The following is a 24,216-nucleotide window of genomic DNA, read 5'->3' on the forward strand; positions in this document are numbered from 1 at the left end:
TCAGTGGAACCTACTTCTCGCTTATTTGGCTTGATGTGGTTACTGAATCCTCACATATACAGTATGACCAACATTACTTTGAGTCACACTATTGCTTTCTAATGCAGCTTGATTGCGGAATATTGATGGGTTTCTATAGCAATCAGGGATATGTAAAAGCCCATGTTTCTGCCATCTTAATACCCCTGTGAAGGTTTACAATATGCTGCCATGCATAATTATTGTGGTGTAGTGTTCCTGCAGTCACTATATTACTCATATATATTGTTTTGTACACATATATGTATGTATATATAAAAACAATTTTTAAAAAATATGGAAGTTTAAATAAACCCCCAGATATGCAAAGTTAACGTCAATTTTACTACACAGTAAATGCCATAGAAAAAAATCCTAATAAAACAGTGGACTTGTGTTATTTTATTACATCTCATTAAGAAGTTTCTTACTGTTTTTTTTAGTACATTCTATGGTAACTTAAATGGTGCAAATAAAAAATAAAATTTGTCCCACAAGAAAAATAATAGGCCTTTGAAAACAAAGACATTTGCCTGGTCTTGGAGGAGTTAAGACCGCATCATCTTATCCAAAAATGAAAGCGAAAGAATTTATGTTGTTTTCTACTGAACCCTGTTTTTGATACATAGAATAAAATAATAACAGCTTTTCCCTGAAAGTAAATATATGTAACACTTATATTTTGTTTCTAAATTTGTTTTTAAAACACATTTGAATGTAGGGCGATGCTGGAACTGATGGTCTTCAAGGTGTCCCAGGTGAAAGGGGAGACAAAGGTGACATTGGTGTCCCCGGAATGCCTGGATTACCAGGACCAAAAGGATCATCGGGCTCTGCAGGGTTTCCAGGTGATTAGATGTCCTGTGGTTTGAGCGGAATATTTTGATAAGAAGGGGAAATGCAACTTTAACATAATATTAATATGGTAATAGGTAACCCGGGTATGCCTGGAGAGAAAGGAGAGAAGGGCTTCTCTGGACAAGATGGTATTCCAGGATCAAAAGGACTACCAGGTGAGAAGCATAAAGGAACAGAACTCCCTTTAAAGGGGTGTTCCAGATTAAGTACATTTATCATCTATGTACATCTAGAGCAAGGTTTCCGTAAATAAGTTAAGGTTGACTGTAATCTGCTAGCGATCCTTTAAAACTCGGTTCATTGTGCAAAAATGATTCCTTCATGATTTTTTTCAAGCTGGAGGAACTTGTACAGATTGTTATTATTGTAATTTATAATCATTTTACAGATCACATTGAATACTACTGATGTCTTCATAAGAGTATCTGAGCTTTATCACCACTTTATTCTTTTCATGAGCTTATCGTTCACAAAGCAACATATTGGCTGTAATGTTCTGCTCCGTACATCAGTTATATCAAGTTATATCCGGAGAAGATATTAGCTGATTGGTTACGGTGTTGGATATCAGACTCAACTAATATGGTACATGTAAGGTTCAGGTGTATGAAGCTCAGGAGCTGAGCCCACGCAACACCCAGAAGATGCTGTCTGTGTTATACAGCACCTTCTTGTAATAGCAGTTTTCAGACCTAAGCTAAATCCCTCATTTAAGGTGCATGGTCCTGGTAGTTTGCCATTCTAGGTGTTTATTGGCACATTATAGACATAATTGCAGGGTTTCTATTGTAGCTCAGGGTCTGTTAAATTCCCTCAAAGCTGCCAAGTTGTACTGCTGTGGAGCCGAGCTACAAGATGATCTTTACATGAGCATTTTGTTTCAGACATTACATTTACCAAAAAAAAAAATCTGTTAGATTGATTTTTGTTTTTGGCAAATGTGTAGGTGAACGTGGAACTGAGGGTCCATCTGGCTCCATTGGTGAAAAAGGAGAACCTGGATATGATGGGATTCAGGGAACACCAGGGGAAAAGGGTGAACCAGGTAAGTCAAGTTGTTTCAATATTTGTTATCTTCTTTCTTTGCTTTTTTCCCTAAGACTTCAACATAAAAATTCATGTTTGGTTTGGAATTTTATTTCAACAGGGAGAGGTAGGTAAGCTGAAGCCAGAAACATCTGACACCATTTATCTGCTAGGGAAAGCACATAGAAGAATTGGTCAATTGATTGGGAAACATTCATCAACATTTCTTAAAAAATGGGATGTAAATGGAATTTTTAAGTAAACAAAATCTGGATGTGGTACTTTTCCATGAAACAGCAGTCTTGAAGAAAGATGCAAAAATATGCAAGGCATAAACTCCTTATTTCATAAAAGTATACATTCTTCCTACTTGCCATGACCAAAGAATAGATTTTTTTCCCAATTACAATTGTTAGCATACATTTTTAAACTCTTTAGACAAATGTGTACTTCACAGTCACAATTTCCTAATTGTAAGGAAAACCATGAAAGAAGTTGGCCTATATTTAAGGTAGACCATTAATATCTGATCAGTGGGCATGCTACAACCATCACCCCTGCCGATTAGCTGCAGCCCCTGGGTGTGGCCACTATAGTTTTGATGGAGCTGCTGTATTCTGGTAGCATCTGACAACTTTCTGCCATCGGTAACAGCCGTTTGATGAAAGGGCCAGTTGTCGCATCCCACCAATCATATATTGAATGTCTATACTAAGTATAGTCCAACAATAAAAAAAAATAATGGCAAACTCCTTTAACCTTGTACTGTCCTGAGATATACTAATTAGCCTTTGCTCCACAATACCTGATTTTTTATTAGAATAGAATATAATAGTACAGTAATGTGTTGTAAAAGCAAACTATTTTGTTACTTTGTTAATTATTCGCTATGTGCTTATGTAATACTGTATTTATTCTTTGTAATATAATTTGAATAATATTTATGTAATTTAAGGTATACCTGGGAGAGGCGTTCCTGGATACCCTGGGGAACGCGGAGAGAAAGGTAAAATTCTGTACAACTATATGCTAAAAATTCATTGACATGAGTCTGACTATTGTTTTGCAAATCACTGAAATATTTTTCAAACTCTAGCCAGTGTAGTGATTCATGCTATCAGGTAGGCATTAGGTAGCGTTCACACAGGCAATGCAGTTTTGGTCCATAGACAAGCAGTTTTTATTGCTTTCCACGGGTTGCCCAGCACCAAACACAAAACCATAAGCATACTGTAAATCCCTAGCCTTGTCCATACACTAAGCAGAACAGACCCTGGCTGCTCATACATGGCTGAGCTAGTCCCAGTGCGGTCAAACAAAACAGCTATTGTTCATAGCAACCAGAGATACTTGTGGTTCTCTGCACGCGGCCTGTGCATCATGATCACATATGTCAGCACGTGCTCACCCGAATATATTACAGTCCCTTTTTTCTGGAGCAGACTTCATACACAGACACGATACCCTTCAGTTTGAGCTTCAGCAGCTTCTAGTGCCAAACAGTAATGTTCAACTGTGGGCACGGTTCACACTGAGCATGCTGTAGCTTCCACATGGTTCTCTGCAGCTCTCACAAACAGACTGCTTAGCGCAGTCTCAATTCAGAAAGAGGCCCGGCCTATCTCTCTCTCTCTGCTACAGTCATGTGAAAATGTTTTTCACATTTTAGCTGGTCACTCACCAGTAGCACACTCAACTTTACTACATCCAGCAGACAGACATTCCGTCAGGTTGGCTGACGCACAATGTGTGTACATCCTGCTTCGTAGAGAAATACTCTAGGTGCTTCTAATCAAACAAATCCCCCCAAAAAGAAAGAAAAGAAATAAAAAAGAATTTAAAAAAAAATGAAAGTCAAATCTGGATATAATGAATTTTTTATGTAATGTTTCTCTCTAATATATTTTATCATTTGCTTAATTTTTACTTCATAGGTGTCAAAGGTGATGCTGGATTTCCTGGTTCACCTGGAGCACCTGGCTTCCCTGGTATTAAAGGTGATCTAGGGTTTCCTGGAAACCAAGGTGTACGTGGCCCACAGGGTGTTCCTGGACTTCCTGGTATGGCAATGGACGGACCAAAAGGTGACAAGGGGCATCCTGGTCCTCCAGGATTTCCAGGTAAAGGAATGAACAAATAATTAATTTAGCAATGTGCATCTTTATTATGTTTAGTATTAAACTGTATTACATCAGGTTTTTTTTACTAATATTGAATTTAAATTGTGTGTGTGTCAGTAATATGCTTCTTCATATCCTACAAGAGACATTCACAGATAAAAAAAACATTACCTAAAGGGAGGATATGACCTAAAATAGCAAGAAAAAAATATAAACCCTATATTCATCCTTTTTCATTCCAGTGCAGCCCTGGAACTCCCCACTGGCCACGGTTTACTTCCCTGCAGCTATCCCTTTTCATCTAACTATGGATTCATTTAAACAGAACGATAATAGAGAATTAGTGTTCATGGAAATACTTCCTGATTATTGGCCTATCTAACTGTTAACAGGGCATGTGCTGCCACTACATTACAGATTATACTGGACTCATAAAGTGCGGTTGGCCTGGCTAAACACGCCATTAAATGACTGCGGACTATTTGTATGTCCCTGATTAATAGCTGTTTAAAGGCTGCGTTCAGCTCATCTAAATAAACCCTCTGTGATTGCTGCAGCTAATTACTGGGCTGAGTGGTCTAATGCTGTCTATCTCCAAATGACTGCGGAGTAATTGACTTCGGTGTTGGAATGTGATCGCTGTAGGGTAGAAAGCAGAGGACAGTGAGGAGCACTGAAGATTTGGGTGATTTATCAGGCGATTTTAGGTTTGTTACTTTATGCCATTTCTTCTACTTGGGCAAATACAGCTGAAACCAGAAGTTTACATACACTATATAAAGAGACACATATGCATGTTATTCTCAATATCTGACATGAAATCAGAATAAACCTTTCCCATTTTAGGTCAATTAGGATTACCATAATTATCAATGTTTCCCAAATGCCAGAATAATGAGAGAGAGAGAATGTTTTAAGGCATTTTTATTACTTACTGCAAAGTCAAAAGTTTACATGCACTAAGATTACTATGCCTTTAAACAATTCTGGACTGGCCATATGATGATGTCATGTGTTTGGAAGCTTCTTCTGGTTTTATGGCAACATCTGAGTTAATTAGAGACACACTTGTGGATGTATTTTAATGCGCACCTCAAACACGCAGTGTAAAGAAAGCAGCCAAGATATCAGGAAGAGAATTGTGGACTTGCACAAGTCTGGCTTATCCTTGGGTACAATTTCAAGATACCTGAATCCAGACACGAATGTGCTTTGGTTCGACATGTGTATATCAACTCAAGGACAAAAGAAAAAGACCTTGTGAAGATGATGGCGGAAGCTGGTAAGATTGTGTCAATATCTACAGTAAAACAAGTACTGTAACAACATGGACTGAAAGGCCACTCTGCCATTGCTAGAAAGCAAACATAAAAAAGCCAGATTAATGTTTGGAAATGCACACAGGAACAAAGACCTTAATTTTTGGAGCAATGTCCTGGAGTCTGATGAAACTAAAATGTAACTTTTGGGGCATAATGACCATTGTTACATTTGAAGGATAGAGGGAGAAGCTTGGAAGCCTAAGAACACCATCCCAACTGTGAAACAAGGTGGTGGCAGCATCATGTTGTGGGGTTGTTTTGCTGCAGGAGTGATGCACTTCACAAAATGGATGGCATCATGAAAAAAGAAGATTATGTGGCAATACTGAAGCAACATCTCAAAATATCAAAAAGGAAGTTAAAGCTTGGGCTGAAATGGGTCTTCCAAATGGACAATTACCGGAAGCATAATGCCAAAATGGTAGCAAAGTGGCTTAAGGATAAAGTCAATGTTTTGGAGTGGCCATCACAAAGCCATGATCTCAATCTTATTGAAAATTCATGGGCAAAGCAAAGGCAGATGTGAGCAAGGCGACGTACAAACCTGGATCAGTTTCAACAGTTTTTTCAGGAGGAATAGGCGCAAATTCTGACTAACTGTTGTGAGAAGCTTGTGGAAGGAGAGATCATATGTTCCTTGTCACTTTATTTATTGTACAAAGCTTGCCCCTCCCACTTTTCCAGGTTGTCATTGGACATAGAAATTCATGTATTGTAAATACAAATGTCCCGATTGTGGCAGCCTTACGGTTTGGGGATCTTTTGTTTTAGTCTGACTAAGGAGTAGAGTGTGTCTACTCCATAGTTAGACTATCTGCAGTGATCTCTGCTTTTCATGCATATGCACTTTAGAATTGTGAAATGATAGTTCCATCTATGTATATAATCTATATATAATCTATAATAGCATACCTTGATTTTTTTATTATTGTTTGTATTTTTCTAATCATTTATATCATTTATTTATTCCTAAATTAATTTATTTAAAATAATATATTTATAAAATTACTGATTGGCATTTGTCCTTTAATTCTTTGTCTATTTAGATTTATATATGCATTAGCAGCTTCAGGGATTATGTGCCTTTAAACAATTTAAAAAGTTATTGTATACTTTGCTGCTATACATTTATTATGGACTTTAACCCCTTTCTGTCATTGGACGTACTATTCCGTCCATGTGGAGTGGGCCCTACTTCCCAAGGACGGAATAGTACGTCCAGCGCGATCAGCCGCGCTCACGGGGGGAGCGCGGCCGATCACGGCCGGGTGTCAGCTGACTATCGCAGCTGACATCGGCACTATGTGCCAGGAGCGGTCACAGACCACCCCCGGCACATTAACCCCCGACACACTGCGATCAAACATGATCGCGGTGTTCCGGCGGTATAGGGAAGCATCGCGCAGGGAGGGGGCTCCATGCGTGCTTCCCTGAGATGATCGGTACAAGGTGATGTGCTCACCTTGTACTGAGCGTCTTCTCCCTGCAAGCCCCGGATCCAAAATGGCCGCGGGGCTGTATCCGGGTCCTGCAGGGAGGTGGCTTCACAGCGCCTGCTCAGAGCAGGAGCTGGGAAGCCTGGAGCTGTGCACTTCAGATCGCCAATCTGACACAGTGCACAGCCCCCCCGGGGCAAAGTAAAAATGTAGAAAAAAAAATATATAATATGTGTAAAAAAAAAATCCTAAATAAATAATAAAAAAAAATATTGTTCCAATACATTCCTTTAGCTAAATAAAAAAATAAAACAATAAAAGTACACATATTTAGTATCGCCGCGTCCGTAACGACCCAACCTATAAAACTGTCCCACCTCTTCAGTGAACACCGTAAAAAAAAAACGAGGCAAAAAACAACGCTTTATTATCATACTGCCGAACAAAAAGTGGAATAACATGCGATCAAAAAGACGGAAATAAATAACAATGGTACCGCTGAAAATGTCATCTTGTCCCGCAAAAAACGAGCTGCCATACGGCATCATCAGCAAAAAAATAAAAAAGTTATAGTCCTCAGAATAAGGCGATGCAAAAATAATTATTTTTTCTATAAAATAGTTTTTATCGTATAAAAGCGCCAAAACATAAAAAAAATATAAATGAGGTATCGCTGTAATTGTACTGACCCGAAGAATAAAACTGCTTTATCCATTTTACCAAACGCAGAACGGTATAAACGCCCCCCCCAAAAGAAATTAATGAATAGCTGGTTTTTGGTCATTCTGCCTCACAAAAATCGGAATAAAAAGCGATCAAAAAATGTCACATGCCCGAAAATGTTGCCAATAAAAACATCAACTCATCCCGCAAAAACCAAGACCTCACATGACTCTGTGGACCAAAATATGGAAAAATTATAGCACTCAAAATGTGGTAACGCAAAAAACATTTTTTGCAATAAGAAGCGACTTTTAGTGTGTGACGGCTGCCAATCAAAAATCCGCTAGAAAACATGCTATAAATAGTAAATCAAACACCCCTTCATCACCCCTTTAGTTGCGAAAAATTAAAAAAATGTATTTATTTCCATTTTCCCATTAGGGTTAGGGCTAGGGTTAGGGCTAGGGTTATGGTTAGGGCTAGGGTTAGGGCTAGGTTTAGGGTTAGGGCTAGGCCTAGGGTTAGGGTTGGGGCTAGGGTTAGGGTTGAGGCTAAAGTTAGGGTTAGAGTTTGGATTACATTTACGGTTGGGAATAGGGTTGGGATCAGGGTTAGGGGTGTGGTTAGGGTTACAGTTGAGATTAGGGTTAGGGGTGTGTTTGGATTAGGGTTTCAGTTATAATTGGGGGGTTTCCACTGTTTAGGCACATCAGGGGCTCTCCAAATGCGACATTGCGTCCAATCTCAATTCCAGCCAATTCTGCATTGAAAAAGTAAAACAGTGCTCTCCCGTGTGCACAATCAGGGGTTTACCCCAATATATGGGGTATCAGCGTACTCAGGACACATTGGACAACAACTTTTGGGGTCTAATTTCTCCTGTTACCCTTGGGAAAATACAAAACTGGGGGCTAAAAAATAATTTGTGTGTAAAAAAAAATATATATTTTTTATTTTCACGGCTCTGAGTTATTAACTGTAGTGAAACACTTGGGGGTTCAAAGTTCTCACAACACATCTAGATAAGTTCCTTGGGGGGTCTAGTTTCCAATATGGGGTCACTTATGGGGGGTTTCTACTGTTTAGTTACATCAGGGGCTCTGCAAATGCAACGTGACGCCTGCAGACCAATCCATCTAAGTCTGCATTCCAAATGGCGCTCCTTCCCTTCCGAGCTCTGCCATGCGCCCAAACGGTGGTTCCCCCCACATATTGGGTATCAGCGTACTCAGGACAAATTGGACAACAACTTTTGGGGTTCAATTTACACTGTTTCCCTTGGAAAAATACAAAACTGGGGGCTAAAAAATATTTTTTGTGGAAAAAAAAGGATTTTTTTATTTTCACGGCTCTGCGTTATAAACTGTAGTGAAACACTTGGGGGTTAAAAGTTCTCACAACACATCTAGATAAGTTCCTTGGGGGTCTAGTTTCCAATATGAGGTCACTTGTGGGGGATTTCTACGGTTTAGGTACATTAGGGGCTCTGCAAATGCAACGTGACGCCTGCAGACCATTCCATCTAAGTCTGCATTCCAAATGGCGCTCATTCCCTTCCAAGCTCCCTTCCAAAATGGTGTCACTTGTGGGGGGTTTCAATGTTTAGGCATATCAGGGGCTCTCCAAACACAACATGGCGTCCCATCTCAATTCCAGTCAATTTTGCATTGAAAAGTCAAACGGCGCTCCTTCCCTTCCGAGCTCTCCCTTGCGCCCAAACAGTGGTTTACCCCCACATATGGGGTATCAGCGTGCTCAGGGCCAATTGTACAACTTTTGGAGTCCAATTTCTTCTCTTACCCTTGGGATATTAAAAAATTGGGGGCGAAAAGATCATTTTTGTGAAAAAATATGATTTTTTATTTTTATGGCTCTGCATTATAAACTTCTGTGAATGACTTAATGGGTCAAAGTGCTCACCACACATCTAGATAAGTTCCTTAGGGGGTCTACTTTCCAAAATGGTGTCACTTGTGGGGGGTTTCAATGTTTAGGCACATCAGGGGCTCTCCAAACGCAACATGGCGTCCTATCTCAATTCCAGTCAATTTTGCATTGAAAAGCCAAATGTCGCTCCTTCGCTTCCGAGCTCTGCCATGCGCCCAAACAGTGGTTTACCCCCACATATGGGGTATCGGCGTACTCAGGACAAATTGTACAACAACTTTTGGGGTCCATTTTCTCCTGTTACCCTTGGTAAAATAAAACATATTGGAGCTGAAGTAAATTTTTTGTGTAAAAAAGTTAAATGTTCATTTTTATTTAAACATTCCAAAAATTCCTGTGAAACACCTGAAGGGTTAATAAACTTCTTGAATGTGGTTTTGAGCACCTTGAGGGGTGCAGTTTTTAGAATGGTGTCACACTTGGGTATTTTCTATCATATAGACCCCTCAAAATGACTTCAAATGAGATGTGGTCCCTAAAAAAAAATGGTGTTGTAAAAATGAGAAATTGCTGGTCAACTTTTAACCCTTATAACTCCCTAACAAGAAAAAATTTTGGTTCCAAAATTGTGCTGATGTAAAGTAGACATGTGGGAAATGTTACTTATTAAGTATTTTGTGTGACATATCTCTGTGATTTAATTGTATAAAAATTCAAAGTTGGAAAATTGCGAAATTTTCAAAATTTTTGCCAAATTTCCGTTTTTTTCACAAATAAACGCAGGTAATATCAAATAAATTTTACCACTCTCATGAAGTACAATATGTCACTAGAAAACAGTGTCAGAATCACCGGGATCCGTTGAAGCGTTCCAGAGTTATAACCTCATAAAGGGACAGTGGTCGGAATTGTAAAAATTGGCCCGGTCATTAACGTGCAAACCACCCTTGGGGGTAAAGGGGTTAATTACACCTCTATTTTCCAATATCCTATTCCTGAAATTTTAAATGTTTTTTTAATTATAATCGAATAAACATTATGTTTTAATATTGATTCATTAGTCAGTTCAGTTGTTTTGTTCCTCATTACCAGTTTTGGCAACAAACTGTGTGTTCATAATTGAGAAAAACATGCGTATGTGTCTTTTTATATAGTGTATGCAAACTTCTGGTTTCAACTTTATGTAGCAATTTCAGAAAATCCTTTTAAATGGAAAAGGAAAAACCTCTTACCAGCTAATACTACACAGCATCCAATGGAACCCATTTTGCCCCATGTGAGAGATGTATCTAATATATTATCACAACATGACAATCCAGCAGTGTTATTTGCTGGTAGTTTTGACTGATGCCTAGAAACCACTCATACTTACAATTTCTAGAAATTTAAACTGTGAAAAGATGATACTGCTTGTTAGTTACATATTCTATTTTCCTAGGTGTTCCTGGACCTGTGGGTGTTGCTGGCTATCCAGGACAGGAGGGAGCAAAAGGAGACAAAGGTGAAAGAGGTTGGCCTGGAGCTCCTGGTTTTCAGGGAGTAAAAGGTGAAATTGGAAATCAAGGTCTTCCTGTAAGTAATTTTCCCAATTTAAAAGCTGCTATCAATGTTGTTTATGTTTTTTTTCCAATACATAGAAGGTAATTAATTACTTTTTTGTAGGGAGATGCAGGTTTTCCAGGTCAAACAGGAGAAAAGGGTGATAAAGGGCCTCAAGGAGCGCCAGGATTTCCAGGTACACAAAGTAAAAGTAATGTATTCATATAGGTAAAATGATAAAAAATGATAAATAAATAATAAAAGCAGGTGAGCATGCTAAGTATCTTATCTATGAAAGAAAAAGATATTGCTATATGGGCCATATAAGAGTACTTATTTTACCACGTAGTAAAACATTTCCATTTTTCTTTTTGGCACATAGTAGGTGGGTGCCTTATTAGAGAGAAAAGTTGTGGTCTAAGAGCTCTAAGTTACTACTCTGCACAAGAACTTACTATCTATAAGGAAAAAGGAAAATACATAGGGTGTAGGTACAGTGGCTTGAAAAAGTTTTGGCACCCCGGATAAAATTACTGTTATTGTGAACAGTTAAGCAAGTTGAAGATAAAATGATCTCTAAAGGGCCTGAAGTTAAAGATAACACTTTTCTTTTGTATTTTAGGCAAAAAAAATATATATTTTCATCTTTTACATTTTAAAAATTACAAAAAGGAAAATGGATCAATGCAAATGTTTGTGCACCCTGCGTAGTTTGTAGCTAGTAACGCCCCCTTTTGAAAGTATTATAGCGTGTGAATGCTTTTTTTAGTCAGTCAAGAGTCTTTCAATTCTTGTTTGATGGATTTTCATCTATTCTTCCTTTGAAAATTCTTCCAGTTCTCTGAGATTCCTGGGTCATTTTGCATGCACTGCTATTTTGAGATCTTGCCACAGATTTTCAATGCTGTTCAGATTAGGGGACCATGAGGGTCATTGTCAAATCTTCAGCTTGCACCTTTAGAGGTAGTCTATTGTGGATTTTGACGTGTGGTTACGATCATTATCCATTTGTAGCACCCATCCTCTTTTCAACTTCAGATTTTTTGCAGATGATGTTATCTTTGCATCAAGCATTTGTTGAAATTTCAATTAATACTTTCTTCCCTCTACCCATGAAATGTTCGCCGTGCCATTAGCTGCAACACAACCACAAAGCATGATTGATCCACCCCCATGCTTAGTGGTTGGCAAGATGTACTTTTCCTGAAATTCTGTGCACCTTTTTCTTCACACAAACCTTTGTTCATTGTTTCTGAAGAGTTCTATTTTAACCTCATCTGTCCATGACTTGAATTTTATGATGAGGATACATGAGAGGTTTTCTACTGATGACTCTTCTGTGAAGGCCATATTTGTGCAGGTGTCTCTGAACAATAGAACAATGTTCCACAAATCCACAATGTGCCACAAATCTTTCTGAAGGTCTTTTTCAGTCAAGCAGGGGTTCTTATTTGGCTTTCTAGCAATCCTACAAGCAGCTTTCATTGAAATTTTACTTGGTCTTCCAGAACTTATCTTGACCTGCACTGATCCTGTTAAGTACCATTCCTTAATTACATTTCGGACTGATTAAAGGGCAACTTGAAAATGCTTTGCTATCTTCTTATAGCCTTGTCCTGCTTTGTGGGCCTCCAACATTTTCATTTTCAGAGTACTAGATAGCTGCTTAGAAGGATCCATGGCTGCTGCTTTTTGGCACAAGGTTAGATGAGGATCGGTTTTTATAAAGCTGGGAAATTTGCATTACCCAGCCTTTTCCTAATGATGACAGTGAACAAACCATAACCCACACAGGTTAATTAATGTTTGAAACCTTGATCAAAGTTATCAGAGCACACAAATCTCCAAACTTTTGTATTGTCCCTTTTTGTAATTTTTAAAATGTAACAAATGCCAATATATGTTTTTTTTTTACCTTAAATACAAAGGAAATGTGTCATCTACAACATTAGGCCTTTTTAGAGATCATAGAGGGCAGAGAAGCCTAGTGCAGAGAAGAAGGTCTTGCGTGTATCAAAGATTAGAGCAGAGATATATGGAAACAACAGTTGGTGGGCTGTTAAGAACAGTATTTTAAAATTAATTTGAGGGCAATGAGATATGATAGAGAAAACAGTTATTTTAACTGGATAGCAGATTTGAGTGCAGATTGTTGGAGTGCAGGGATATATAAGGGAAGGCCAAAGGGTAATAATTCTGGTCATCCTGATCTTGTGTCAAAGAAGTAACCTGGCACAAGCGCAGTAAGTTTTAATAGACACTACTGCTGGATGAAGTTACATCAACTGCATCATCTCTATCAGCGGCCATTTGCAGTATATGAGGGACATTACTGTGTGGTAGAAAGGCTTAGATAGAAAAGAGACTTGATAGCAGGAAGAAAGGAAATGGCACAGAACTTCTTAAGATTATATGTTAGTATCGCCTATACTTCTTTTAGCCATTATCCTTTACTGGTAAGTTATAAGATTGCCTTTTAATATTAATTCACAACTATAACTGAAAAAACATACACTTTTTATATTATCCTGTTTTAGGATTAAAAGGTGCAGACGGTCCAATGGGAGAGAAAGGACAAGATGGAGACAGAGGAGAGCCTGGCCCAAGAGGTGAGTAATTGTCTCAAGAGAAAGGTGCTTCCTCCCTGGGTCCAGCTCTGTCTCTCCACCACTGCTTCAATATCTGATAATTCCGGTATCTGATGTTGACTGAAGCGCTGACAGCAGATCAGTGAGCACAGTCGCTCTGAACGGAGATAGAGCCGATGAGCTCTGTGATTTAGATGCCGCACTGTCGACATGATGTCAGTGCTGCAGCCAACATCAAATAACAGGTGTAGCGGTCAGGACTTAGCTGTAGACGTGAGAATGAAGAGTAAGGTGCGTTTTGCTTTTTTATATAACAAACTGTGCCTGATGGCTGGGATTTTCTGAAAGGGGATTACCCCTTTAAGGTTCCAATGTCAACATTTTTTTGTGCTATATGATGCATAATATCAGACACACTTAAGCTCATTTATTGTATTGTTTTAATTTAAACAGTTTTTCTTAAATAAATTAATATTAAATAATAATGATGTGATGTTTTAGCTCTGAGACTGTTATTAGCAGAACCAATATATGATTATGGCATAACTTTCTTAAACTTTTATTTACTTTTATCTTAGCTCTTTGAACATAATTTTAAATAGGATTGACTTTCTATAGTGATGAATTTCGTAATATATATTTTTGGTGATTGAATCTCCGTTTTCCTAAAAAAACAAACAATAAAAACCCTAACTCCATCTCCCTTATAAAAAAGATTTAAAGTTGCATTAGCATTTTGTAAAGTCATGGCACAGCATTAAAATATGCCATTGCTTTATTATTGAAGCTAAGGAGGAACATAACTCGCAAATAGAGTTTTATCCAGATTATGCAGAGCAGGTAAACATGTAGTTGTATGCTTACTTCCAGGGTTTGTGTGTAGACACATGCACTATATAGTGTGAAAATATTAGTTTCTACAGTATCTATGGGGATGCAATGTGCCAATATACCAGGATCAGCGTGGACCTTAACTGCACTGATAAATTGCCAAAAACATAAATCTTTGCCCAGTGGTTTATTGTCTTCGCTAGAGATGAGTGAACCTTTCAAGGTTCGGTTAGGCAAGCGTCCCGATGTTTGCCGAACATGTTCACAGAACGGTTTGTCGAACATACTTAAACCCCACTGAATTCAATGGGAGGGAAAACCAAACACATAGACAACACCTTAAGGGGGGCCAAAACACTTCCCAAACACCTCAAATTAGGGGCAGGCACCAAGAAAAGTGGCATCAATTGACCAAGAATACAAATAGTATAATTGCATGGATGCATGGGACAGGGCCTGGAACAGGGCTTGTACTTGCATTTCTAGCTGAAACATTGATCAGTAACACATGGATGAGTGACAGGTGTATGCCTGGTTCTCTAAGAGCCCTGCCAAATTCAGGCAACACACATGAAGCTTGGAGACCAAACATTACCAAAAATTAGGGGCAGACAACAGGAAAAGTGTAATCAATTGATCCACAGTAGAAATTTGATAATGACATAGCAGTCAGCCATGGGCCATACATGAGGTATCAGGGTCTGGGCCAGCGTTTATAGTTTTTAATTTAAGTTTAAATTAATATGAGGTGAGTGAGTGACCGGTGGAAACCTGCTTTGCTGGGATCCCTGATACCTCATGCAACAGCTCAAACTGCTTTTTTACTCAGCCACACTCAGGTGGCACAAATATGAGCTTTGTCGACTACTGGTGTTAGAAACATTTAAGGATAGTAACACAGGTATTTGATTGAAAGTTTGTGCATGCTTGCTAGTCTAGGAGCCCTACTGCTACAGGCAACACACATGAAGGAGATCCAACTTGGAGTACTAACATTTCCAAAAATTATTGGCACACATCACTAAAGTCCCATCAATTTGTTCAGAGTTGAAATAGTATAATTGCTCAGTTTTTTACAGCTTCTGTTACTGTGCGGGCTACTTGACTCCCTTTCTTTATAAATCGTAATTATTATTATGATTTATTGTTATAGCGCCATTTATTCCATGTCGCTTTACATGTGAAAAGGGGTATACATAATAAAAACAAGTGCAATAATTTTAAACACTACAAGTCACCAACTGGTACTGGAGGCGAGAGGACCCTGCCTGTGAGGGGTCAGAGTCTACAAGGGATGAGTGAGGATAAAGTAGGTGAGAGTAAAGCTGCTTGTGCAGCGGTATGGTGGAGCGGTGGTTATTGTAGGTTGTAGGCTTGTCGGAAGAGGTGGTTCTTTAGGTTCTTTTTGAAGGTTCCCGTGGTAGGCGAGAGTATGATATGTTGGGGTAGACAGTTCCAGAGTAGAGGGGATCTACAGGAGAAATCTAGTATGCAATTGTAAGAAGAGGAGATGTAGAGAAGGAGATCTTGTGAGGATAGAAAGTTGAGTTCAGGTAAGTACCGGGAGTCTAGGTCACAGATGTATGGAGGAGACAGGATGTGGATGGCTTTTTATGTCATGGTTAGGGTTTTGAACTGGAGTCTCTGGGTATTGGGGAGCCAGTGAAGGGATTGACAGAGAGGAGAGGCCATGGTATAGTGAGGGACAGGTGGATTAGTCAGGCAACAGAGTTTAGGATAGATTGGAGGGGGGAGAGACTGTTAGAAGGGAGGGCAAAAAAGCATGAGTTTGCAGTAGTCGAGGCGGGAGATGAGTGCCTGGACTACGGTTTTTGCAGGTTCTTGATTAAGGAATGTACGGATCCAGGAAATATTTTTTAAGTTGTAGTTGGCAGGAAGTAGAAATGGCATGGATATGTGTTTTGAAGGACAGATCAAAGTCCAGGGTTACCCCAAGGCAGCAATCTTGCGGGACCCCTTCATCTTTTAGAAGATGGCCTAAAATAGCATGTGCTCCAGTGGATGGCAAGTGGCCTCTTCTCCTCTTCCTGCACCTTAACATCACACACAGTACAGTCCTCAGTGCTGGCACTCTAATTACCCTTGTTTCCCCCAAGTCACAACTCTCCAACCACCCACCTGACTGGCGAACAACAGATGTGCGAGTCTGCAGAGCTGTTCACATATTCTGTTTCATGGACATCAGAGGTCTTCTCCAAAGATTCACAGACTCAAGAGGAGTAAAGCATCTGCACCAGTGCCCAAATTTTTTTTCATTTGGATTCGGGGCTGGACGAAGTAGGGTCTGAGCAGAATCCAGACCCTCATCACCAGACGTTAACTCCCGGGAGTGGTGGTGGTCCTGATAAGAGTCAGATACTTGAAGTGCATGTGGACTGTACTGTGCTGTCAGGTCAGGAAGAGGAGGAGGGTAACTCTAAGGGCGAAGAGGGGGAGAACAGAGAGGATGACAATGATGTTGTGGATCCCATTTGTGAACCCAGAGGCACGCAGTTGAGTAGATCAGCAGAGGAGGCGGAGGAGGAAGACAAGGAAGTTGCAGCTTACTGCACAGGCAGGGAGTGATGCAACCATGACAAGCACTACATCCTCAGCCACAATTCTGGCTGTGGCTAAATTATTTTGATTAGTAAATGTGACCTCCTGAGTCCAGACTGCAGCACAGTGTTAGCCCAAACTGTTTGGATTAGGAAATGGGGCCTGGTGCCTGCACCCCAATATTAGTCAAAACGATTTTGATTAGTAAATGTGACTTCCTGAGTCCTGACTCTAACACAGTGTTAGCCCAAACGATTTGGATTAGGAAATGGGGCCTGGCACTTTTATTAAGGTTTAATCTTCTGATCCATGTATTTGGCAATCAAGCAGCGCAGTTAAAGTCCACTTTTTCCTGGTATATTGATAACTTTATTATTAGTGGAGGTCAGAACACTAAGAACGTTACCAATTCAGAGAATGAAGGGGCCTGTAAGATTTTTGGTTCTGCATTCCATTTAAAATTTTCCCTTCTTATTGACACTCCTTGCCATTCACTGTGTAAGAAACGGCTCCATGGCCCCATTAACTGGAATAGTGCAAGTTAATTTTTTTTATTAATTCCCATTATACCATTTTGGTACTTAATTTGTTGCATTTCCAGAAAATAATAACTAATCTCTTTAAAGTAGAGTCATACTGCTTTATTTACAGTCATGAGACAAACTAAGTACAGGGCATAATATCAAGTAAGTATCAGGACACAATTATAAAAAATATAGTCCTCAGAAGGTCTGAAAATTATGTATTGCATAGGATGGTGGCTCAGTGGTTAGTATTGTAGCACTGGGATCCTCGGTTAACCACTTAACGCCATGGCCATTTTCCATTTTCCATTTTTTTCCTCCCCTTCCAATAATGAGAACTTTTTTTATTTTTCTGTCAATATAGCTGTATGAGGGCTTGTTTTTTGTGTAACAAGTTGTAGTTTTGAATAACATCATTTATATTATACTGTAAAGCATATAGTGTACTTGAAAACAAAAAAACTCCAAGTGAAATTGCAAAAAAGGGCAATTTCACAATTGTTTTTTGGGTTTTTTATTTACCATGTTCAATATATGGTAAAACTGACTTGGCAATATCATTCCCCAGGTGAGTATAAGTATGCAGATACCAAATATGTAGAGTTAATTTTTCATTTTAGTGGTAAAAAAACATTCTGAAATTTGTATGAAAAAAAGTTTTTGTGTTTGTTGCCACAGTCTGAGACCTGTAGCGTTTTCCTTTTTCGGGATCTGGGGCTGCGTGAGGACTTACTTTTTTAACCCTGAACTAAAATTTTTATTGATGTCATCTTTGGGTAGATAGAATATTTTGGTCGCCTCTTATTGTATTTTATTTATGCAATGTTACGGCGGCAAAAAACACGTACAGTAAAGACCAAAAGTTTGGACACACCTTCTCATTTAAAGATTTTTCTGTATTTTCATGACTATGAAAATTGCACATTCACACTGAAGGCATCAAAACTATGAATTAACACATGTGGAATTATATACTTAACAAAAAAGTGTGAAACAACTGAAATTATGTCTTATATTCTAGGTTCTTCAAAGTAGCCACCGTTTGCTTTGATGACTGCTTTGCACACTCTTGGCATTCTCTTGATGAGCTTCAAGAGGTAGTCACCGGGAATGGTTTTCAATTCACAGGTGTGCCCTGTCAGGTTTAATAAGTGGGATTTCTTGCCTTATAAATGGGCTTGGGACCATCAGTTGTGTTCAGAAGTCTGGTGGATACACAGCTGATAGTCCTACTGAATAGGCTGTTAGTATTTGTATTATGGCAAGAAAAAAGCAGCTAAGTAAAGAAAAACGAGTGGCCATCATTACTTTAAGAAATGAAGGTCAGTCAGTCCAAAAAATTGGGCAAACTTTGAAAGTGTCAAGTGCAGTGGAAAAAGCCATCAAGCGCTACAAAGAAACTGGCTCACATGAGGACCGCCCCAGTAAAGGAAAACCGAGAGTCACCTCTGCTTCTGAGGATAAGTTTATCCAAATCACCAGCCTCAGAAATTGCAGGTTAACAGCAGCTCAGATTAGAGACCAGGTCAATGCCACACAGATTTCTAGCAGCAGACACATCTCTACAACAACTGTTAAGAGGAGACTTTGTGCAGCAGGCCTTCATGGTAAAATAGCTGCTAGGAAACCACTGCTAAGGACAGGCAACAAGCAGAAGAGACTTGTTTGGGCTAAAGAACACAAGGAATGGACATTAGACCAGTGGAAATATGTGCTTTGGTCTGATGAGTCCAAATTTGAGATCTTTGGTTCCAACCACCGTGTCTTTGTGCGACGCAGAAAAGGTGAACGGATAGACTCTACATACCTGGTTCCCACCGTGAAGCATGGAGGAGGAGGTGTGATGATGTGGGGGTGCTTTGCTGGTGACACTGTCGGGGATTTATTCAAAATTTAAGGCATAATGAACCAGCATGGTTACCACAGCATCTTGCAGCGGCATGCTATTCCATCCGGTTTGCGTTTAGTTGGACCATCATTTATTTTTCTACAGGACAATGACCCCAAACACACCTCCAGGCTGTGTAAGGGTTATTTGACCAAGAAGGAGAGTGATGGGGTGCTACGCCAAATGACCTGGCCTCCACCAGACCTGAACCCAATCGAGATGGTTTGGAGTGTGCTGGACCGCAGAGTGAAGGCAAAAGGGCCAACAAGTGCTATACATCCCTGGGAACTCCTTCAAGATTGTTGGAAGACCATTCCCGGTGACTACCTTTTGAAGCTCATCAAGAGAATGCCAAGCGTGTCCAAAGCAGTCATCAAAGCAAAAGGTGGCTACTTTGAAGAACCTATAATATAAGACATAATTTCAGTTGTTTCACACTTTTTTGTTAAGTATATAATTCCACATGTGTTAATTCATAGTTTTGATACCTTCAATGTGAATGTACAATTTTCATAGTCATGAAAATACAGAAACATCTTTAAATGAGAAGGCATGTCCAAACTTTTGGTCTGTACTGTAATTCTGGCATGTTGATTCTCTTTCATTACACTGTTTACGGATCTGATTAATTGTTTTTATATATTGATAAATAAGACATATCAAATATGTGTTTTATTTTAATTGTTTAATTTTCAATGGTGCAAAAGGGGAGTGATTTCAACTTCTGTGTTTTTTACAAATTTTTTAAAACTTTTTTATCCACTTTTTACTGTTTTCATTAGTCCCATTAGGAGACTGGAAGCTGCGATCATTTGACTGCCTGTGCCACACATAGCAGTGCTTCAGCACTTCTATGTATAATGGAATATATTGATCTCCTATGAACACCGGCCATGAGTCAACGTTCATAGTAGATTCACAATGACAGTCACAGGGGTCTTCTGCAGACCCCCAGCTGTCATGGCAACCCATCGGCGCCCCCCCGATCATGCAACAGGGATGCCAATGGGCAGAATTCTGACTGGCGCATGGGTAAATTCTGCTATCGGAGATTCACAGCAAGATTTAACTGGTTAACAGCCGCAGGTGGATCTCGGATCCATCTGTGGCTGTTAAAGGCACTTGACAGCTGATAAAATCAGCTGTCATGTGTAGGAAAGGATGTGGACTTAGCATTATAGCCCATATCAAATTCAGGGTCATGACATATGACGTAAATATATATGCCATATGTTACGAAGGGGTTAAAATTAGTGATGAGCGAATATACTCGTTACTCGAGATTTCCCGAGCACGCTCGGGTGTCCTCCGAGTATTTTTTAGTGCTCGGAGTTTTAGTTTTTAGTGCCGCAGCTGAATGATTTACATCTGTTAGCCAGCATAAGTGCATGTGGGGATTCCCTAGCAACCACGCAACCCCCACATGTACTTATGCTGGCTAACAGATGTAAATCATTCAGCTGCGGCGCTAAAAACTACAACTCCAAGCACTAAAAATTACTCGGAGGACACCCGAGCGTGCTCGGGAGATCTCAAGTAACGAGTATATTTGCTCATCACTAGTAGTGTTGAGCGATACCGTCCGATACTTGAAAGTATCGGTATCGGAAAGTATCGGCCGATACCGGCAAAGTATCGGATCTGATCCGATACCGATACCCGATACCAATACAAGTGAATGGGACTCAAGTATTGGAAGGTATCCCTGATGGTTCCCAGGGTCTGAAGGAGAGGAAACTCTCCTTCAGGCCCTGGGATCCATATTAATGTGTAAAATAAAGAATTAAAATAAAAAATATTGATACACTCACCTCTCCGACGCAGCCTGGACCTTACCGCTGTGAACCGGCAGCCTTCTTTGCTTAAAATGAGCGCGTTTATGGCCTTCCATGACGTCATGGCTTCTGATTGGTCGCATGCCGCTCATGTGACCGCCACGCAACCAATCACAAGCCGTGACGTAATTCTCAGGTCCTAAATTCCTAGAATTAGGAATTTAGGACCTGAGAATTACGTCACGGCTTGTGATTGGTCGCGTGGTGGTCACATGAGCGGCACGCGACCAATCAGAAACCGTGACGTCATGGAAGGCCATAAACGCGCTCATTTTAAGCAAAGAAGGCCGGTTACCAGCGGTGATGTCCAGGGGCCTCCGGACAGGTGAGTATATCAATATTTTTAATTTTAATTCTTTATTTTACACATTAATGTTGTTTCGATACCGATTCCCGATACCACAAAAGTATTGGATCTCGGTATCGGAATTCCGATACCGCAAGTATCGGCCGATACCCGATACTTGCGGTATCGGAATGCTCAACACTAATCACTAGTTAAAATCCCACCAAGAAGATCGTCTGCAAGGAGTTTGTATATTCTCCCCATATTTGGTTGTGTTTCTTCCCAGCATTTTGGTTTCCTCCCACACTCCAAAGACATACTGATAGGGAATTTAGATTGTGAGCCCCAATGGAGACAGTGATCATGATGTCTGTAAAGCACTGTGGAATTAATGGTGCTATATAAATTGATAAAATAAATAAATCTAAATACAACCTCAGGTTTGACTTGACAAATTACATTGTGTCAGTGTTTATTCAACAAAAACTACAGCAAAATGCAGAAGCAGCGTGTGCTACATTAAGTACATCCCAAGGATAAATAGCTTGTAAAACCACCTTTAGCAGCAATAACTTAAAGTGATTGTTTTTGTATGATTTTACCACAGTATTTCGATTAGGATGAGGTCTGTACTTTGACTGATCTATTGCAGCTCGTTGATTCTTTTCTTTTTCAGTTATTCTGATGTAGATTTCATGATGTACTTGAGATCATTGTCCTTTTGCGTGACCCAGTTTTTAGACAATCTGTAACATTTGGATAGATATCCTTACATTTGAGTCTATAAGGCTATGTGCACACGTTGCGTATTTTGTTGCAGATCCGCAGCGTTTATGGACTTACGGAATTGCACCAAATCCGCAGTGTAGTGCACAACCAATGTTAATCAATGGGAATCCAGAATTGGTGTGCACATGTCAATTCTTTTTGCAGATTGGCAGCATTTCTGCACCCATTGACTTCCATTGAGTCAGTCAAATCCGCAGCAAAACCACAGGTGTAAAAAGATTTGCGGATGTGCGTGTGAAAAATGCTGCAGAAAGGAAGGAGGAAGAGTGTGTGGACGGAGACTATGTGTGAGCGGAGAAGATGTGCATGTCTGTCTGCGGGTGTCTGTGTGTATCTTGTATGTTTCTCTGTGTGTGTGTGCCTGCGGGGGTCTGTGGGTGTGTGCGCGGCTGTCTGCGGGTCTGTGTGTGTGTGCGGGTGTCTGTGTGTAGGCAGGCATCGTCCGCTTGGACTACTAGTCCCATCTGGCTATGTCTGCTGCCACATATAACAGTGACAGCATTAGCCGATGATGGGATAGTAGTCCCATCATCTGGCTACTGTGTTCAATAGTAAATTAAAAAAAACACTCATACTCACCAAACAGCTAATCCCCGACGCCCTCGATCTCCTGCAAAAAAATAAACACAAATACTCCCTGTTCCGATGTAATCCATTTAATAACGAGTGTCCCACAATGATCTCCTGTGTAGAACGGTCACATCGGGAGATGTGACCGCTCTACATGGCTCCAGTGAAACAGTGACAGGAGATAATCCTCCCGCCATAAATCACTCCACCGCCTTGAGTTCACCGGAGTTCATGCTGTCACTTGCGGCACCGCTGCGTGAGAAAATTCTCACGCAGCAGTAGTGCCGTAAAGTGAGAGCACGAACTCATATGAACTCTGATGCACTACAGGAGCAATTATCTTCTGTCAGTGTATCGGAGGCTGGGTAGGGCAGTCATATCTCCCGATGTAACTGCTCTACACGGGAGATCGTCATGGGACACTTGTTATTAAATGGATTACACCGGAACAGGGAGTATTTGTGTTGGTTATCATTTTTTATTTTTTTTTGCAGGAGATCGAGGGCTTCACATGCATTAGGAGTAATAATAAAAATGGCAAACTGTGTTGTGTTTTATTTAATTAAAATACTTTATTCTGGCTGTGTCTTTATTTAACATGTAACAACTATAGGATTAGTAATGGATAGGTGTCTTATTGACACCTCTCCATTACTAAGCTGTGGGGTTGATGTCAACAATTAATATAAAACCACAACTATTAACCCACTTGCCACCTCTACAGGGCAAGTGGGAAGAGCGAGGCTAAGTGCCGGAATTGGCGCATCTTAGAGATGCACCTTTTCTGGAGCGGCTGTGAGCTGATGTTTTTAACCATGGGGGCCAATACCCATGGCCCCTTCCTAGGCTATTAATATCAGCCCGCAGCTGTCTGCATATGCATAGCCTTTGCTGGTTATTAATTACAGGGGGACCTCACTTCATGTTTTGGGGGGACTCCCCTATTTCAATAGCCAGTAAAGGCTAAGTGTGAGCTGATATTAATAGCTTGGGAAGATCCATCGGTATTATCCCCTTCCCAGGCTATAAACATTTGCCCCAATCGCTAGCTTTCCCTATGCTTGTTAAGAAAATTACGCAGGAGTCCACGCAATTTTTTATTTCCATTTTTTTTTTATTTAACAGATACTGCGATTCACAGATTTCGTGTGTGTGTGTGTGTGTGTCTTTATTTAACTCTTTATGTACCATTTTATTATGTTCATTACTAAACATCGGGCTTGGTATTATCTATCTATATATATTATTCACTTATATTTGTTTTGTGTGTGTAAACACATGTGAACAGGGTATGTAATGATATTATGGTCTTCAATGGAATATGTAAAAGAAGAGGTTGGACAAGGAAATTACATCACAATTTTTTTTCTTCTGTTAAATAATATATCTTTATTTAGCTTACAAAAATGCATACAAATCCACATTAAAAAAACGCATAAAAATCCGCATAAAAAACGCATCAAATCCGCACAGATAT

The 24,216-nt window shown here is 39.8% G+C and overlaps 1 protein-coding gene across 1 annotated transcript in view; it reads left to right on the forward strand.

The window, feature by feature from the left end:
* The window catches only part of COL4A1 (collagen type IV alpha 1 chain), a 228,855-nt gene that overhangs the window by 188,804 nt on the left and 15,835 nt on the right, over positions 1–24,216 (forward strand). The window contains exons 38-45 of the mRNA XM_077297015.1: positions 740–866; positions 951–1,031; positions 1,823–1,921; positions 2,858–2,908; positions 3,837–4,022; positions 10,769–10,902; positions 10,993–11,065; positions 13,407–13,478. Coding sequence (XP_077153130.1) covers positions 740–866; positions 951–1,031; positions 1,823–1,921; positions 2,858–2,908; positions 3,837–4,022; positions 10,769–10,902; positions 10,993–11,065; positions 13,407–13,478 — 823 coding nt within the window. The remainder of the gene's footprint in view (positions 1–739; positions 867–950; positions 1,032–1,822; positions 1,922–2,857; positions 2,909–3,836; positions 4,023–10,768; positions 10,903–10,992; positions 11,066–13,406; positions 13,479–24,216) is intronic.

Source organism: Ranitomeya variabilis, chromosome 3 (assembly GCF_051348905.1).
Source record: "Ranitomeya variabilis isolate aRanVar5 chromosome 3, aRanVar5.hap1, whole genome shotgun sequence".
Lineage (NCBI taxonomy): Eukaryota > Metazoa > Chordata > Amphibia > Anura > Dendrobatidae > Ranitomeya > Ranitomeya variabilis.